This window comes from Balearica regulorum, chromosome Z, assembly GCF_011004875.1.
Source record: "Balearica regulorum gibbericeps isolate bBalReg1 chromosome Z, bBalReg1.pri, whole genome shotgun sequence".
Lineage (NCBI taxonomy): Eukaryota > Metazoa > Chordata > Aves > Gruiformes > Gruidae > Balearica > Balearica regulorum.
This window is the reverse complement of record NC_046220.1, coordinates 50,248,275-50,268,015: the sequence shown is the minus strand read 5'-3', so window position 1 is coordinate 50,268,015 and position 19,741 is coordinate 50,248,275. Positions and strand designations below refer to the sequence as shown.

The window sequence follows — 19,741 nt, the reverse complement described above, 5'->3', positions numbered from 1 at the left end:
GGTCTGTTTCCAGATGAAACATTGGTTTGACTTTTAGATAGTTCTATGCAGAGTTTCAGTGTGATCTGTGTCTGCTTTTGTGCAGAACAGATTCTGGCTTTGTGAACCTGAGAGCTTAGATCTTCCTAAGCCTCCTTACAAATTCAAGCCAAGATGAAAACATGGAAGAAGGCTAAGTATAATGCTGCTCACCCAGACTTTTTATAAAAGTATATTTAGAGCCCTGTCAGGCTCCTGTAATATCCTTATGGGATTTTAACTATAATAGAACATATTCTGAAACAGTCACCATAGCTGTAGAAGAAGGGTGACACATTGCAGGGTCACTGTGGGCATATAATATGATAAAATGCAATAGTTCATCAACTTCTTTAGAAAAAGAACCAACATAGTTAAGTAGATTGTTAGTCAGCAATCCATATGATCCAAAAATATTTCATCATGTAATGACCATTTTAAGATCGCAGCAGATATGATTATCTGACCCCAGTGGTTAATAAAAGTACAAGTACAAAAGTACTACTGGCATAGCTACTTACTGGCCTAGCTACTGTTGTATTTTTTGGTTTCTTTGTTGGTTCATTGGTTTGGGGGTTTTTTTGCATTTGTTTTTTGGGGTTTTTTTTGTTTGTTTTCTTTTTTTAAGAGAGTTCTTAGGATTAATGTAGGAGTTAAAATATTTTTGTATCTTATGAAACCAACCTTAGGATGATTTTTGTGTTCCTGCGGTCAAATTGCATCCAACGTCCAGTGAATGAATTTCAGTTAAAGAAGAAGGGATGGAAAGGTATATTTTTGCCTTTATTTTGTTTTCTTTTACTCTCTGAAAGGCTTTAATCTGTCCCAGAGAAAAAAAGATAGGGATCTATTACATGTGGGGAAGCAATTTTGCAGAAATATAATTTTCAAAATACCTATATTTAGTACTCTGTTATGAAGATGGCCCTGTGATCATCTAGCTGAAATTTGAGGTTTGTATGTTTCATTCCTCTTGTAAGTTTTGCACTCATGGCCTTCTGTGACAGGGTTACAGCGTTGGTGGATAAGGGAAAAGCAACTGATGTCATCTACCTGGACTTGTGCAAAGCATTTGACACTGTCCCGCATGACATCCTTGTCTCTAAACTGGAGAGACATGGATTTAGTGGGTAGACCACTTGGTGGATAAGGAATTGGGGATAGTAGCTCTCAAAGTGTTGTGGTCAACAGCTTGATGTCTGGATGGTGATCAGTGACAAGTGGTGTCCTCTGGTGTCCGTACTGGGACCAGTACTGTTTAATGTCTTTGTCGGGGACTTAGTGGGATCAAGTGCACCCTCAGCAAGTTGGCTGACAACACCAAGCTGTGTGGTGTGGTCGACACACTGCAGGGAAGGGATTCCATCCAGAGAGACCTTGACAGGCTGGAGAGGTGGGCCCGTGTGAACGTCAACAAGGCCATGTACAAGGTTCGGCACCTGGTTCAGGGCAATCCCAACCACAACTACAGGCTGGGCAATGAGTGGATTGAGAGCAGCCCTGAGGAGAAGGACTTGAGGGTATTGGTGGATGCAAAACTGAATAAGAGCTGGCAATGTGCACTAGCAACCCAGAAAGCCTTGGGCTGCAGCAAAACCAGTGTGACCAGCAGGTCGAGGGAGGTGATCCTGCCCCTGTACTCCGCTCTGGGGTCCCCACCTGGAGTGCTGCATCCAGCTCTGGGGTCCCCAGTACAAGAAAGACATGGAGCTGTTGGAGCAAGTCCAGAAGAGGGCCACAAAGATGACCAGAGGGCTGGAGCACCTCTCCTATGAGGACAGGCTGAGAGAGTTGGGGTTGTTCAGCCTGAAGAAAAGAAAAGACAACTTATAGCAACCTTCCAATACCTGCAGGGGCCTATAGAAAAGCTGGAGAGGGACTGCTTACAAAGGCATGGAGTGACAGGACAAGGGGTAATGGCCTTAAGCTGAAGGAGGATATATTTACGTTAGATATAAGGAAATAATTCTTTGCTGTGAGGGTGGTGAGGCCCTGGACCAGGTTGCCCAGAGAAGCTGTGGATGCCCCCTCCCTGCGCCCAGGTTCAAGGCCAGGCTGGATGGGGCTTTGGGCAACCTGGTCTAGTGGAGGGTGTCCCTGCCAATGGCAGGGGGGTTGGATCTTCAAGGTCTCTTCCAAGCCAAACCATTCTATGATTCTATGGGAGCTGCCTATTTAATCCTTCATGTTGTCCGTGACTACTTGTGAAATGAAGCCTGTTATACTTTGCTTCATCATTGGTAACTCAAATGAAAATGCCTTAGGAAGTGCTTTCAATCCTGCTGAGTGGTATCTTATTGTTTGTTTGTTTATGTAAATTATGTGTAACAGATTAAGAATTCAAGGTATTTTGTACACTTATCTTTTATGCTTTCTGTGTCTTCAGATTACAGTCTTGCTGGGGATTCACATGGAATTTTAGGATGTGTTAAGGAAAAATAAGAAGGGCGGCAAGGGGAACCAGTAATTTAATTTGGTGTGATAATTTCCTGGATTTTGACCCTCTCCACTCTTGTAAGAGGCAAAATTCTCTGTTCTCCCACAGTATTGAATCCTGGTGTGGGAAAAGCTCACCTGATTTCTCAAGGGTAAGGGTAATAGCAAAATAAGTGGTACCCCAGTTGTTCCTGTCTGTCTCCTTCCCAGACAATGTGTTAGCTAGAAAAGGGTGTTACAGGTGCTCTGAATTTTTGCTTATATGTAGGCAACCACAATCGTCTCCCAACACACTTCATTGTGTCCTAATGTATTACATGAATTTCGGTAGTTGCCCGAGGAAGATATTGTCTGTTTGGTCCTATTCTGAAAAGAGAAGCAGATTGAGCCTCCCAGATTGTACCTAAGGAATCCATTGTTTGTCATCCATGTAAATATCTGCAGCGTATATTCCTTTCTCAGTATTCCCTTTCCTTGAGTAAATGGGATTGGTTAGATCTAACCTGGATGGAGGTGGTAGATGGATGCAAACCAGATTGAAAAGAGCAGACTAAAATGTTTCCAAATACTTGCTTCAACTTCCTCAGTTGTGAAGGTTGGATTGTAATAAGGACAGTGGGTAACGTAATAATGTAAAACCCTGTTAGGATGGGATGAACTGCTTGGATGCATGTTCTGGAAGCAAACCTGACAGGCTTTTCCCCTGCCTCTCAGGCATCCTAATAATAGGAGAAAAAATGAACAGAAAACCCTTACTTTGTCCTAATGTTCCCCTTCCCCTCCACTGGGTGCTGTTATTGCTTTATTTCCTGGTAGAAAAGGTGAGACATTGCAGAAAACCTTCAGCCAGGTGTCACTTGCTTTTTCCTTAGCTTTTATCCCCTGGTGAGTCTTGACTTCAGCAGCTTGGAAAAGTGATCCAGTTCCTTCCAGTGCCGGGGGAAGAGGTGTGGCTGTCTTTTGCCCTCCTAATACTCCAGTATAACTCTGACTCACATGGAGCATCAGGTGCAATTACAATTTTTGCTTATGGAGAAGCACACAAAAAATTCTGTTAAACAGATTTTTAAATATCTAAAATGCATTGAAAAAATTTGAGTTGAAAAATTTTAAGTGTTTGGCAAAATGCATATGAATATATAAATATTATTTGTTGCATCAGGCTTATAAGTGCATGAATAGATATTTTCCAAATGTCTATACATACTTGAAATCAGTTTCCTGCAGTTCAGAGAAAGGGACAATTGTACATATAAATGGTAAAAGTATCCAGGATTTTCAAATATTCATGAAAAACAGGAAACAGCAAAGCAGGTAAGCAAAGATATTAGTTTAAATATGTTCACTGGGCTGGAGAAGGACTGTTCTTAGAATCAGATGTTTGATTGCTTTTTGTTAGATTGTGATAGAGTAAGTGTGGTGGGTTGACCCTGGCTGAGGGCCAGGTGCCCACCAGAGCCGCTCTATCACTGCCCTCCTTCATTAGACAGGGGAGAAAAGGTACAATGAAAAAAAAAAACCAAAACTTACGGGTCGAGATAAGGACAGGGAGAGATCATTCTCTAATTATCATCACGAGCAAAACAGAGTAGAGGAATGATAAATAAAACCAAGTCTTAAAAACACCTCCCCCCACCCCTCCCATCTTCCCGGGCTCAACTTCACTCCCGGCTTCAACCTCCGCCCCCCCCAGCGGCACAGGGGGACGGGGAGTGGGGGTTACGGTCAGTTCCTCACGCGGTGTTTCTGCCGCTTCTTCATCCTCAGGGGGAAGACTCATCGTTCCCCCGCTCCAGCGTGGGGTCCCTCTCATGGGAGACAGTCCTTCACGACCTTCTCCAACGTGAGTCTCCTCCACGGGGTGCAGACCTTCAGGAGCAAACTGCTCCAGCGTGGGTCCCCCACGGGGTCACAAGTCCTGCCAGCAAACCTGCCCTGGCATGGGCTCCTCTCTCCACGGATCCACAGGTCCTGCCAGGAGCTTGCTCCAGCACGGGCTTCCCACAGGGTCACAGCCTCCTTCAGGTGCCTCCACCTGCTCCGGCGTGGGGTCCTCCACGGACTGCAGGTGGAATCTCTACACCCCCTCATCCTCCCTCCATGGGCTGCAGGGGGACAGCCTGCTTCACCATGGTCTTCACCACGGGCTGCAGGGGAATCTTGCTCCGGCGCCTGGAGCACCTCCTCCCCCTCCTTCTGCACTGACCTTGGTCTCTGCAGATGTTCTTACATCTTCTCACTCCTCTCTCTAGCTGCAAAAGCGCTCTCTAACTGTTTTTCTTAAATATGTTATCACAGAGGCGCTGATTGGCTTGGCCTTGGCCAGCGGTGGGTCCGTCTAGGAGCCGGCTGGCATTGGCTCTGTCAGACACAGGGGAAGCTTCTAGCAGCTTCTCACAGAAGCCACCCCTGTAGCCCCCCGCTACCAAAACCTTGCCATGCAAAACCAACACAGTAAGGCAATTATATCTTCAGTCAGTGAGTTTTACCCAGCTATAAACACCCAAGTTTACTATTGTAGGTCCTCCACAGTTACCTGATTTTTTTACCTTTTATTATGATTTAGCCTAGATTTTTATGGAGAGAAGATCATTTAACATAACATAGCATTGCATCCTGTCAAATGTAACTTTGTTCAAGTTTTTATGTGCAAGAGTGATGTTGACTGGCAGTTGATACTCCCACTACTTTAAAAAATACACCTGTGAAAATAGAATTGGTTTTTAGAATGGAAAAATAATCAATCAATTCAGAATTAAATATCCAAAAGAAAAAACCAACACATTCATATGGATGAATGGGTTCTGAACATGCAGACCCAGATACTCTGGGCCAGATACATGGTTGAACACTGTTGAATATTCTGTAGATGCAGCAATACATGAACATAGGTAATGAATTGCTGTATCCTGTGAACACAAGAAAAACAAGTAGGTTTTTCACGGCTCCTTACAATTATTGTCTCTACAGAAAGGAAGAATAACCTCTAGAAGACACAGATTCAAATCCTTCAATTTCAGAGAAGCAAATGCTAAATAAAATAAAAAGTTATCCAAAGTTTATTCAAAGCCTCCTTTGATAAAATCAAAGAGAAAACACTAATGCTCCATATAGAAGTTTGTACAACATTTGTGACCCACAATAGAGCAATAGCAATACTTGAAAAGTGAACAGATTTGTAAGATTTCCTGGCTCCCAAGGAAACTGCATGATGGTAATAAGAGGGCAATTAGAGCCAACAGAGGCTTTGTAATGAATCACTGCTTTAATTTGGTTTAGTTTTTCTTCTGTAAAGTGTAGAATAAAAATATGTGTTTGAAATTATAAGTTAAGTAAAACTGAAAATTGCCCAAGAACTCTAACTCCACTTAGTAAACTTACTTAACTAAGTAAATTTTGAAGGACTAGATTTAAAAAAAAAAAAAAAAAAGGTCCAAGTGGGAAGATATTGAATGCAAATAATGAGCTGACCTAGGCTGATTTACCAAGGTTAAGTCTAGGCTGGGTATCTAGTCTGGTCTCTGGTAAGTGGGTCAGGAAGAGCTGATTTCATCAATTGATCTGATGAAAAAACATTTGAGAGTTCAGGCAAGGGGTGATTTGAGACCACATGTGCCTGTTTCTTTACTGCTCTGTTGCCCAGGTGCCCTGGTCGTGCCAGGCCTCAAGCTGCAATGAGGTCTAGCAAAAATGGAGGTAACTGGGCTAATCTGATTCATAAGCTTTTTCCAGATGTAAGTGGAGACAGGGGGATGGTGTTGCACTGGATGGAAGATACTGGTGTGGGGTTTAGCAGCAGACAGAGCTGACCAGACATCACTGGGTCTAGGATATGTGTTTCAGAACGGCTCGTGGAAAGGGAGGATTAAAAATTTTTGTGCATGCTCTAAGAGTCTAGTGTGATTAATTCAGTATGTTGTTTGAAGGAATTTTTTTTTGTTAGGAAGGAAGCAATATATGTTGAAGCAAGTAGAATCAGCCACGAGAAGAGTGCTACTGCTGACACATCTTACTGCAGCTCAATTCTGCACATCAGACTTGAAAAATATTTCTGAAAATATCACTGCAAGTGGTTCATCATCAGTGAAAATATGAAAGTAGAAGAGAGAAACATTTTCCCTTTTCACCTGTATGAATGCAATAGTGCAGTATATATGTAGATTTTGCTACAAGTTTGGTTTTGGGTTTTTTTGTTAGTTTTGTTTCAATATTTTTTTAAAGAAGCTGAGAGAATTGTAGTTGAAGACATCTTTGAATTTCTGAACTGATTTTTAAGGATTTGACATGTTCCTTTCATCTACTTTTTGGTTTGTACAGGATATCTGCTTTTCTTTCTCAAGTTATTTTCAAGTGATCTCAAGTAATGGTATAACATGAGCACCTTATGAAACCAGTTTGCTTCCTGATTAAGGGTAAATAGGTTTTGCCAAGTCAGATATGATAAGATGTAAATTGAAATCAGCTATGGATATATCAGGTATGTGTTAATAGATTACTTATGAAGTGATATATCCTGTAGATTGTCCTGTTACAGGTTTGTTCTCTGACTGTTTGGGTGTATAGGTGTATAGGAGTATAGTATGTATAAAAGTGCATTTCAATGTATGCTACTTCTCTCCATCTGTTTTTTACAAGGCATATTTGTGGTTTTGTACATAGTGGATTCCTACTCACTCTTTGGGACTCCAAGTTTTACAGATGGCATATCTATTTGTGATAACATCTATTATCTACTACAACCATATTTTATAGTAGGTATATTTATTGCTGATTTTGTCTTCATTGCAGTCAATGTTTATTCAAAGGATGTTAATCCACTCTAGGTTATCACTTTGCTTTGAAGTCTATATGCCCTGTTCTAAGTCATTCATTAGTATAAATTTACATTTCTCTGACTGGTTCAGAGTTACCCCAGGAAATGGTCCACTAAAATAAAACAGTAGATATATCAAAAAAATGACAATGTGTGATCTGAGAAGGAAGGAATGACACTTACATGAAATTAAAATGCTGAATACAATCTGCAGACTAATATAGAGAGGAAGACATAAAGTCCTGGTTATTTACCCATTAAAGCTCAGGTAACAGAGGCCTGAATTCACTGGCAGCTTCAGCACAAAGCCTCCACGTCCTTTGGCTAGGCTGTGATTATCTTATGGTGATTATACTTCACCTACTTGAGGAAAAAGAGGGTTAGGAGAAGGAACATATATAAAGCATATTGAAAATGAAATGTCCTTCCTTTTTAAATTCTTTTGTTGTTAGATATAAAAGACATTTCTGAAGGGCACGCTGGCATTTGAAAGACTATCACAGAAGTGTCAGTGATTATGCAATGTTATGAAGAGCTGGAGAGACCAAGGGAGGATGGTACTGCCAGTGTTTCAAACAAAGCTGCTTCTTTCAGGTGGTGTACAGCTTCTCGGCCATTATTTCTCCCTTATTAAAAAAGATGTAATAAGAGGATGCTTATGCAAGCAATTACCTGGGGAGGCAAGAATCCCAAACTGTTGATGTAATTTGGATGTTTTTTTCCTTTAATCAATTGTGAGGGAGCAGATGAAATTAATTTCTTATTTTTCCTCCTAGAAACAAAGTTGTCCTGCAGCATAGAGGTGCCTACTTATTTTTAAATAAAATTTAAGAGTTAACAGCAAAGACAGCACCAAATTTTAAAATTATTATACTTACTGACAATGTTGCTGAAATATGGACAATGTATTTTGAATAACAATAAGTATGTAATAAAAATGGACTAATAAAATTTTGATATAGCTGTTGCACAGTCAAGCTACAGAATAGACCTACTGGCTGCTGTATCAGAAACAAACAGGTCTGTAAGTTTCCAAATTAAGGGAAAATTCCCCCTCTATTGTATAGATATGTTACTAAATTGTCTATTTAAAATTTTTCTTGAAAGACCAGAGTTCAATGTTTTGTGGGTGTGCCCATTCAACAATGAGAATGGAGTGAGGCACACACAGTTATGTATCTTGTGTAGTAGGGGAAAACTGAATTTTCCATTTGAACTGGTGGTTTGATTTTTTGGGGGGGATGAGAAGAGATAGTCACTTGCACTCTGTGTTGGTTTTAGGCCAATAGGATAGCAGGCAAAGTTTCACTTCTTTGAGTGTTACATCCTGCAACAAGGAGACAGGGTTGATATGGACTATTTAGAAAAGGATACAAGTACCAAAACAAGTGGAATGTGGCTGAAAAGAGGAAATGGGTTAGTGTTACCCTCAAAGAAGAAAATAATGTAAGGGAAAAGGAATAGAGTATGTGTATTTACATCTCAAAGAAAAGAGGCAGGAATTTTTTGTTTTGTTTTCATAAACTCTTATATCACATTTAAGATTTTATCCTCAACTTCAAATGTTTATCTGTCTGATGAACAAGACAACATTCTGTGTATGTCCCATTTCTGTGTCAGGAGGGGGAAAGCCTTTTGACAGCATGAGAAGAAAAACGAATGCTGCTTGTGTTTTGCATATCCCCTAAACCCTGGTGAATGGAGAAACATGAGAATGCAAGGAAGATGTTGGACCTGCATCTTACTAGTGTTTTCCTTTGGGCTGTGAACTGGAGCCTCTTAACCACCTTTTACCTCCAGACTTTTCTTCCTGCCTCCATACAACTCTGCATTCAGAGAGTGATATTTTGTTCATAGATCCTGCCACAGGATCAAGCTGAAGTCTGAAATTTCTAACATCTCTTAAATACCCTATATTTTACACTCTTTATACAAGTTTTCCAACTGTAAAACAGAGATGAGAATTTATATTTTTCTTGTCCCTTTTATACTTTTGGTTGGTTTCAAAGCAGGAAGATGTATGTTCTTTAGGCAGTGCACAGCAAAACACATCCTAGTTCTTTGCATTGCATAGTTCTTGAGAAAACATTGCAATTTAAATAACAACTGTGAAAACCACTGGCTTTAATGGCAGAATCTTTGCTAGCTGCATTCTTGCTAGATGAATGTTTTTGGATTACAGGATTAACACCTGAAAATGATCTTTAAAGTTAGATTTTTGCACATCAGCTCTGAAGTTCAACTTAGTATCTGCTGGGAGCATTTTTCTTACTTGTAATAACAAGATTACACGTCTCCTCCCCAAAGTCTGCATTGTGTAAAGAATCAGTCATGAGCACATATCCTTCAAACTCCTCCTCAGTGCTCTTTCCCTCACTATCCCTGTTTTAGTCGTGATATCCAGCCTTTTCCAGGATTACAGCTGCTGATAAATTTGTCTGTAATACGGCGTAAAATCATGGTCTGGAAAGCAATTTGTGAAACAGAATTAGGAAGAAACTTCTCTTTTAATACTACGCTTTAATGTTTTTGTCAACACTTTGTAGCATTGCTGAAACACAGGAGACAAGCCAAAGAACTGACAATACATTCTTTCCTCTGGAGACATCACCTTTATGAAAGATTCCATCTACAATTCTGCATATTGGTGTATGTGTCGAGCTGATTGTCTTTGCAATACAGAAATCTTATAGTAAGCAAAACTAACAGTAGGGATATTGAACTTGACAGCTGTACTTCATTTCTCAAACATGAGTTTTTGGGACAGTTGCAGCTCTTGCAGTAGGCAGTGTTTGTCTGAACAGTGGCATCTATCATGAACCCAGAATTTAGAATAGATTCTTTATTGCATAAAAAGCAGAGAACATCAAATATCCTAAAGCCAAAATATCATTAATAGCTATTACTTTTGTCTACTACATCCTATTTTAACAAAGTTGGAGGATTTTTTTTTCTTTTTTTCCTTTTTAGGAGTACTTTGGAAGTACCACATGCCGTTCATATTTAGTTTGTTTTATAGGGCTTTTGCTTCTGTTGACTCTTTCTAAATATTCCAAAATTCCCAGATGAAATACTGGATTTGCAAAATGGCCTAAGTTAGAAAGATATAAATGGTTCTATGAGATGAAGACAATATGGGACTTAATTCAGCCTGACAAAAGTTTTCCCACTTAATCTAAAATCTAAATCCTAAGGATCCAAGGATTCCTAGTTTCTTAAAAGCTCTAGGATGTATACTTGTAACTCTGAGAAGGACAAATAACTTATACTGGATTTTAAAAGTTAAGACATCTCAAATGATTTTCAATGTATGCTAGAATGACTAGAAGGAGTATATGGACATGTGGCAACTTGGATATACTTTCCAAGTCATTGGTAAGACCTGGTTTTTTCTGCCTTTAGTCTAAAAGGGTGGATTGTAAAATTGTCAAATTTTGAAAAAATTTTTTGTTTTGTTCATGTTTAATAGCAGCTTCTTCACTTGATGCTAAATTTTCAAAGTTGTAAAAGAGTTAGCAAGAGAGATCTGAAGAACTTTTGAAGCTAGGAACTTAACTAGAGATTTTTTTCCCAGTGTTTCAGAGGTAGTCTTGCCCTTATGTTCTCAGTATGACTTGTTTCCTAGGAATCACAGATTGTTAGGTTCAGAAATTCTAAGGATTCTCCCCTTTAGCAGTGGGGAGAGGATGAAATTACCGGGATTATAGCTTCAAATCACTTCAGCTGGTTTCATGTCACTGAGGAGTATAGCAAGAAATTTGTTCATGTCAAGGTTATTTTTTGTTTGGTTTGTTATGTTTTGTTGGTTTGGTGTTTTTTTTTTTTGTTTTGTTTTGTTTTTTAATATAAAGAGGGGCAAGCCATCTATGGAGCCTCACTCAGTAAGTGTTTGGAACTGTTCGTTTTCAGTTATGTCGGATTGGTTTAAATGAGCATGTCACTGGTCTTACTGAGGTCAACAATTGGTAGAAAATCTCCTTTAATTTTCTCATAGTTGAGCTGAAGGAACAGGTCTTTCAACTACTTAACAATCTGGAAAGCAGGAAATCACTGCAGGGCATTGAAAGCTGACAGTTTACAGCGCATTTGCTGTGGGTTACTGGATGCAAGAATAAAAGTCACTGAGTTACAAAAGAAAGAAGTATGGATTTGTAGACAATTAATTTGAAAGTATTTTTAAATAACGAAGTACAAGGTAGTCAAACAATATGAAATTTGAGATTGTGTTTGTCTTCAGTAGCAACAAGTAGACTAGATTAGCCTTTGGAAAGCTTGTTTAGATAATTCACAGGATTAAATGAACATAGGTAGTATGTGTTTATTATTCTTAACTGCAGTGGTAAACTACATAACAAAACTGAAACAGCATTGTTCTTTTGTATTTGAGCACTATGCGAACAAAGAAAGCAAACAAAAGTTATTCTATACCATTTCCTGATTAGAGTATGTACTGCTTTGAAACAGTTTCCTTACACGTGGCGTCTTCTTCACACTATGCCATGATTTTTGTCATACCACTACCAATTATAAATGCCTGTAAAACCAGGGATAGAGCAAGGTTATCTTCAGACCAGAGTGCTTTGGAAAATACCGTTTCATTTCCAAGAAAGAGAAAATTCTAAAAATGAGAAATGAGATGGTTCAGAGGAAGTTATGAAAACAAAATAGAGGATGACCCTGGATTTTCACTTAATGAATTCCTCTAGCAACATTCACGAGCAGGCACAGGAATCTCACTGGAAATGTTTTGAATAGTTATATGCAATAATACATTGCACATTGGAAAAGGGTTTAGAGGAGACTATGGACAGAAAAAATTAACTGAGAAGGTAACCAGAACTTCATTATGATAAACACTTAAAAAACTCCTTCTGGCGTTCCTTAATCTTTTTGGGTAGGTATTTCCTATTTTTAACAAGACTTTAACTGAACATTTATTTGTTCTGAAGCAGCCTTTAGACTTGGACTTCTCTTGGCTAACAGTTCATCCATTAAATTACTAAATAAATAAATAAATGTGATTGGTTTAATGTTGGCAGTAGCTTATTTTCACTAAATTGCTATAACCATTGTATTTTGTATGGATACATGACTTTTCTCATGTTTCTCTCTCTTTGTCCTCTCCTACCTCTTCAAGTCTACCAGCAAAAATAAAGAGTTGCCCCCACAATAACATACCATGTCTTGTGGAAAGCAAAGTTTAATACAAGGATTTAATGATATTATTTATACAAAACCAGTGATAACAGAAACAGGACTTTGTTCCTTCTTAACCTTGAATAACAGGGTGACATGTTAGTTATCTCCAGAATCTTGGAAGAATTATTTACATCCTCTCCCGATGCAGATTTTTTGTTTCTCCCTTCCCCTCTTCCCCCACCCACATTCCTCTGAAGCACTGGATGTTTGCCATGGCTCTAAGGATGTTGAGCTGCATGTGCAAGTGTTGCTGTTTACTTGAGAAACTTCCCTGGTGCTTGGTTGTGTCATTTTGCTCACTCTTAAACCACTTGCCAGATTTTTAGGTCAGCATCCCCGTGCTTTCCTCAAGATCATCTGGGAAGTTTTATTGAACAAATTCTTTGTTGTAGCAGTGCCAATGATGTGTTCGATTTTCCCCTTCCTCGTGAAATGCACTGATTTGTGACCTTAGATACTTTATACAAAAGAGATGTGTCTAACCATCATTCTCAGCGGCATTTGGTTGTATGTGTGTGGTAAGCATACTATGGAGCTTTCTGAAATTGGCCTCTTATGTGAAATTAGTGACACACATGATTCTATCCAGAGCTGTTCTCATAGCCCTAGAAAAAAAAAGTACTCCCAAGTGGGTCTCTTCTCGCTGTCAGGTAATTGCTTTTTGTACATAATTCATTATCAGCTTTTGTATTACCATTGTTATGGGCTCTCCAAACTGCCTGTCTTGATTAGTGTGGTAATAAAATTTCACACTGTGATTAATCCTGTTAATCAGTCTTTTTCACTTTCTTTAGAATGGTTTCAATAATTAGATCTGTGTTCTCTGTAGCTGTATTCTGTTCAATAGAAAGAAACATGACTAAAAAAAGGTATTAACAGAAAATTAATCCTTTTTGAGTCTTCCATTAAACTTTTGTTGTCTAATCAAAGCAAGTTGCCAGTGCATGAATTTATATTTGGAAAAATACTTTGTCCTCTTCATCAGTAACTGTCACAGTGCTGTTCAGGGATTTCAGTGTTTTCTCACTATGTTAGCAGCGAGAAAATACAAAATATCTAAAGACAACTGGATTAATAATCATAACCTGGAATAAATTAACTGGCACTGAAGAGCTAAGAACCACATTTAATCCTTGATTTTTTTCAGGCATGAATTCAGTGGCATTTTAATGCAATAATGCATAGGCACTGTTGAATTAAAAGGAAGTTAATAATTAAATTATTAACTCTGTCATGTTCACATTATTTTCTCTGCTGACGTTTTTTCCTGTTCTTACCATCCCCACCCTCACCCCAAATCCTGCACGTGCACTGGCACAATTTCACAGAACAGTTTAGCAGAGATTTGTTTTGGTTTTTTTGTTTTTATATACAGTGTCCTGCTCTGGAGACCTAAAAATTAGAAGGTGGTGGATTGTCTATCTTTGAAGTCCTGTGACTAGAAGAGGAAAAAGAAGTGCGTTGTGGATCAATGTCACCAGCATGCAAGCAGTAGTGAGGGAAGCATCAATATATGCCTGTATATGAAAGGAGCAGTGATTTGCAAATGTGATAGTAGAGCAGAATAGGTACAGTAGAATGACATGTAAGTGAGCCATAAACACAGAAAATCTAGAGGGACAGAAAACAAGAGAGACAAAAAATTATAGGCAAAATGTACTGTGTGACTCGTGGGTTTTTGTGGGGTGTTTTTCCGTGTCTGAGGCAAAATAAATGAAAATAATATTAATACCAGTCAGAACTTAACATGCTCCTGTAGACAATACATATAACGAAAATGGGACTCTGTAATTAGGAACCACACTGTTTTTTATTATCTTATCTTACGCTTCATCTATGTCATAGAATTTTACCCAAAGAATCTGTAGCTAGACAGTGACTTGTGTTGAAATCTAAAAGTTAGCTATGTAAGATACTGACATATTGACTCAAAATTACTTTTAATTATATAGTAATAGCATTGGTGCTCAAAACCATCACTATCTATCCCTTACACTGAAGGCACAACATTTTGACATGGTACAAAAGATGGTTTTTGTTGTACAGTAAGGCTATTTGAACTGGGAGATGGAAGTGGCAGCCTCACCAACTCAGGGTTGTATGGTAAATTCTTCTTGTAGCTGTGAGCTACAAACACATCCCAGACAGCTTGGTGAACTCAGGCAAGGGAGCATGTGACTCCTCAGGGACCCTGTCCTGGCACAATGCTAGGACTGGGAGCCTGCTGGATCCTGGGGTTTCTTTGCAGACCCTTCCTCTCTATCTGGGAATTAGAGTTATATAGCAGCCCCCACGTTAGTGAAGGTCTGCTGCTGCTCATGTGAATTGCACTGCAAGAGTGCAATAAGCCACATGTGACTAAAAACCACATGGTGATTGCCAATCCATTAGGTATGTGAGCATACAAGGAATTCTGTAGTGCCATTTGTATGACGGTCTGTATCAGCAGGAGATAAATTTAACCACAAAGGGATAAATTCGATAGAATTAATGAAGCACACATTCCAGAATGCGGGCAATTAGCCAAAGATGCATATTTTGACTCTGTAAGGTATGTGATGCCATTTTAAGTAGGTGGGAAAGCAGAAAAGCAGGTTTGCACATGTTACTTCTGCTTGGGAACCATCCTGTATTGTATAGGAACACTGCTTAGATCAGATGGTCTAGAAGATAAAAATATTTAGTAAGATCATCACTTCATTCAAGGAAATTGAGACTTTTGAATCCAGTGCTGCAGAATTACTCTTCTGTTTTTAGCTGACACTGTTCCGCATGAAATTGAAGAGCACTGAATAATTTGAACAGAAGTAGGCTAGATCAGACCTGGAGTGAATATAACCACTGTAGGATTTTATTATTTGCATTTTTTAGTTTTTCTTTAATGCTTTGAGCATACTTAGATTCATTTTTTGTGAAAAGATTTTTCTATTTATTGGAATGTTAGCTGGGAGCAACAACCATTAGCCTTTGCTTTTCTAAGAGCTGACTGAGCCACCATGCCAAAATCACCATGTATGGTATGGCGGGTACGTTCAGTTCCCGAGCAGCATGTACAGCACGTTCCATGATCTTACTGGTTCAGAATTCAGCACAGTTGCCTTTTTCAGGTAAAATAAATAAAAAAACCTGCACACCCCTCATAACCACATACTTTAAAGGAATGTGCATATATAGGTATATATATGTAAATTTATATTTATATGTATGTGTATGATTACAAAGTCAGATAAGGACAGAGTGAGTCTTAAGAATCTGTTTTATGTAAATTTGTATATCTGATGTGCAAACTTAGACAGAGCTAACCCTGTTTTTTCTATCAAAAATAGCTTGATACTGAAGGATATGCAAAATAAAACTTGGTTATAAAAGCTAATAAGCATTTTTCTTTATAATTTTTAGATACAACTTATGTTTTCTTGCCTCTAGCTGGGGAAAAATGATATAATTAATTTGCCATTTAAAAATGTTAAACTAAATTGTAATTTCAAAGTATCAAAGTTGTCTAACACTGTAAAAGTGCTCATTTTAATACTAATTAATAATATGGTGGCCAGCAGTCACTCTTTTGGAAGACTTATGGACTAAGGAAGTACAGGTTTATTTGAAAACTGGTAAACAGTGCTTTTAATCAGTCTGGCAGTAACAATATGTGATTCAGATATTTTCGTCTTCAGGTCATTACAGAGACAATCTATAAAGAGCTGTATCAAGGCTATTTATTTTTCACATATCTTATATTCCCAAAAAGATAGGGCTGCTAAAATAATGGTGGATATGATAGTTCTTGTAATACTAGATTTTCCTGAATTTGTTCTACCCATGTTCTGGACTACATTTTTGAAGAATCCGAAAGGCCCTCCTGATCCTCATATGAACTAAAAGCTGTCTAAATACAAAATAGAACGAAAATAGAATTATTTGTCCAATGCAAATAGATAGAGGACATGTTGGCAGAAGGAAGGAATTATGGTTAAAAACTACCAGACAGCAGTTGAAAGTCACTATCCAGCTGAACATAAGGAGGGGTGTGAGAGGTGTGGTGTTGTCAGCTGACCACATGTAAATTCTTTCCATGTATTTGTGGAGAATTCAGTGAATCACAAGATAGCTTGATGATGAATGCCTTTGGCATAGATAAAATAGTGAAGAAGAGCTATTTTAATATCTTCACGTTGGTGTTCAAGTCCATCTCTTGACAAAGATGAATAGAAGGCTTTTCAATGAGATCTCCTCCATTGCTTTTCCAATGCAAGCAAACGATAATTCATTCGTCAGTGGTCATAAAGATACAGTACAATGGATTTTTTCAAAGACCAGGTGTGGAAGCAGCACCATAATTTGACTTTTCCCTTTGACAGATGACTGGAATTGAAGACTTGTCTGGGGCAAACATTACCTCATAACATATTTGGCACCAGCACAACTGGAAAGATTATAAAAGAAAATAGTAAAGTGCTAAAATATGAAAAGGAAAAAAACAGTTTCCTCCATCCAAAACTCACAGTTTGTCCATTAATGGAGCATAGATTGCCTATTTGAGAATAACTTATTTCACTATTTTGTGTATGGAAACAGGTGATCCTTGCTGCATAAGGTATGTCTGGAGATCTCTAACCATTTAAATGAACAATTTCTTCTTATGTGATGATAGGCAGTCTTATTTATCATGGTTGAGGAAGGTTAACAAGGTGGTCATGCTGTCATTGTACTAGCATACCAAACTGCCACTTTCTTCCTGTTTTCTTAGGCCTAATTACCTGTGAGCTACTAGTGAGTTAGTAGCAAGTTACGTTTAGAGTAATTTCTGTAGTAACACCTGGTGGGGGAGGGGTGGGGGGCTACCAGCTCCAAGATCCCTTGGCAGTCGAGTCCACCCAGCAGTCTGCTTTCAATTTTCTCACAAGCATTCCTGGTTTTGCTTTTCAGCCGTTGGGAACTTTATGGACCAGTTTTCCTTTTCCTTTCTGAAACAAATGTCAGCAGAGTCAAGATCCATAAACTCACTGTTGAAAAGTGAAAACAAAGTGCTGACTCAGCCACAGGGAGTTGGAACCAGGTTGCTCCCATAACAGGTTTGCGTGGAAATAGCCGCTGTGATAGTTGGGAGGGTCCTCTAAGTTTGTTTTTTATTGGCATTTCCATATGGGCATCTGGCATTGTGCTTTTGCATCATTGCTTGAATTACATGGGCTGCACAAGCTGTTTTGGGAGCCCAGAACAGTAACTCTTGTTGAGCCCATTCGCTCATTTGTGTGGTTTTGAATCTGTATTGTCTGGTGTTAATGACTGTGTCCCTTTGCTCTGAAATGTGGTGGTATTCACTTCTGGGAACGGTGCTGATATAACTGTGAACTGGCAGGTGCAGGCAAAGTGTGAGTGCTTTCAGGCTTGTATTTTATTTCTCCTGATTATATTCTGAAGGTGAAATCAAAACTAGTCTTTGCTTTTAAAGAGTTATATCACTGAATTAGGTAGGTTTTGCTCCCTTGAAGACATGCCATGTGCTGCTATCCATTTACATCATCTCTGCAGTGAGAAATAAATCTAGCAAACAAAACTGGTTTCATTAGCCTTAACTTTATAAATTTTCCACACTAGGCAGTTATCTAGTTAACATATGGATCGTACAATAGATGATCCCAATGTGACTATGCTGTAAGCTACTCAAGGGATTCTGCTGCTGTGATCAATCACAAGAGCATTTGCTCTAGGGCCATGTGTTATTATTTATAATATATACTGTTTATACTTCATAAAACTCCCTTATCACTCCTTATTTCATAAAATCAATTTATTGAAAGAAAGAGCCAAAAGATTCATCATTTTTATAATAAAATATCTGACTTCACCTGCCAGAAGTAGCCAAATTGATTTTTAACGTCTGTTAATGATTTAACTTTCCCTTTTTACTGACGTCAATAAAAGGGTGTTACCACTCCCAGTCCTCAGTGAAAGGGTATTTTCAGTTTACAGAAAAATATACAGCTTGTCTCTGCATTTATATATGCGTAATGTACACTACACTTTAATTGCTTACCTGTAAAATGTTGAAAATTTATGTAGAACCTAGATAATAGGAATGTGGTGCTGGGCAAGAGGGCATAGAGAGGGGTTTCTTAATAGTTCATATCTTACATTTACTCTTCTTCTATTTATTATGAATACGTAAATTAAGGTATCGCTTTGATTTGCTTAATTACCAATACCCCTGGTTACCATTCAGAGATCTTCAGAGCAAGTACTGATTAAGTTAAGGCCCAAGGAATGTCTGTACACCTGTGTTTTTAGAAAGAAAATCCATTTCAAAGGGAATCAAAGTCATTAATTTAATCAATGCTGTCTTATGCCTCATGGTGTATGACATAAACACAGATACTGTTTTCCTTATTTCACAGTAAAAACCATCTTAAAGCTATCATTAGCATCATGTGCTGTATAATGCTAGGGTGAATTTCAGCCTTAATTGTGCTTGTGTGATAGGTTTTCTTTGTTCAAATTAATTTTCCACTCTTGTGGACAAAAAAAAAAATATTGTTGCCTAATGTTTGTTTATCAAGACATTTTGTAGAAATTTAACAATTTCAATTCACCAAGACTTTGGTTCTGAGGGTGTTCCACAGCCAGGATGGTTCTCTTGTTTCACAGTAAGGAAAAGAAAAAGAAGAGCACCCATTACAGAATAGTCAAGGAGTAGCTGGTGAAGGGGTTTGAATCTGTTTCTCTTGCACTTCATTTGTAAGCTGTCACTGATAATAATTATTACTAAGTCTTATCTTATGGTTCTTTGTTGTTGAAGAAGGAAGCTGGGCTGGAAAGGTCATTCACTCTGCTTAATTCTCAGATGGGAAAAAAATTTAAACTCCCTGTTCTGTCAAAAGCAGGCAAGTTTTTGCACCTTCTGGAATATGTGAATCGTTTTCTGAAAGTGCCTGTTTTTCTCTCTTCAGTATACGGTAAGCTTAGGAAGACTGTCCTCCTGATTTAGCACATATAGGTTAACTTCTGGTACCTTGGTGATTAACAACTCAAAATCTGTGGCCCAGTGACAGCCTGGGAGGTCACAGCCTGATGGAGAGGGTACTGAGCTGCTTTGTAAGTGCCACAGAAATCTGAATCTGGGTACTCATTCCCATGTGCTTTGTCTCAACTTGCTGTGCTTAAATTTCAAATAATAGTTGGTTGGGTTTTTTTTCTGGTAGAAAAAAAGAAAAAGAAGCTGAAATTTTAGACATAACCATTTACATGAGATATAATCATGAATATATTTTACCTGTT

The 19,741-nt window shown here is 38.5% G+C and overlaps 2 protein-coding genes across 2 annotated transcripts in view; one reads left to right on the top strand and one right to left on the bottom strand.

Moving 5' to 3' along the window:
• SART1 (spliceosome associated factor 1, recruiter of U4/U6.U5 tri-snRNP) overlaps positions 1-157 on the top strand; it is a 7,995-nt gene extending 7,838 nt beyond the window's left edge. The window contains exon 14 of the mRNA XM_075740381.1: positions 86-157. Coding sequence (XP_075596496.1) covers positions 86-157 — 72 coding nt within the window. The remainder of the gene's footprint in view (positions 1-85) is intronic.
• Positions 1-19,741, bottom strand: part of SLC3A2 (solute carrier family 3 member 2) — a 311,934-nt gene that overhangs the window by 14,905 nt on the left and 277,288 nt on the right. The gene's annotated exons all lie outside the window — the stretch shown is intronic.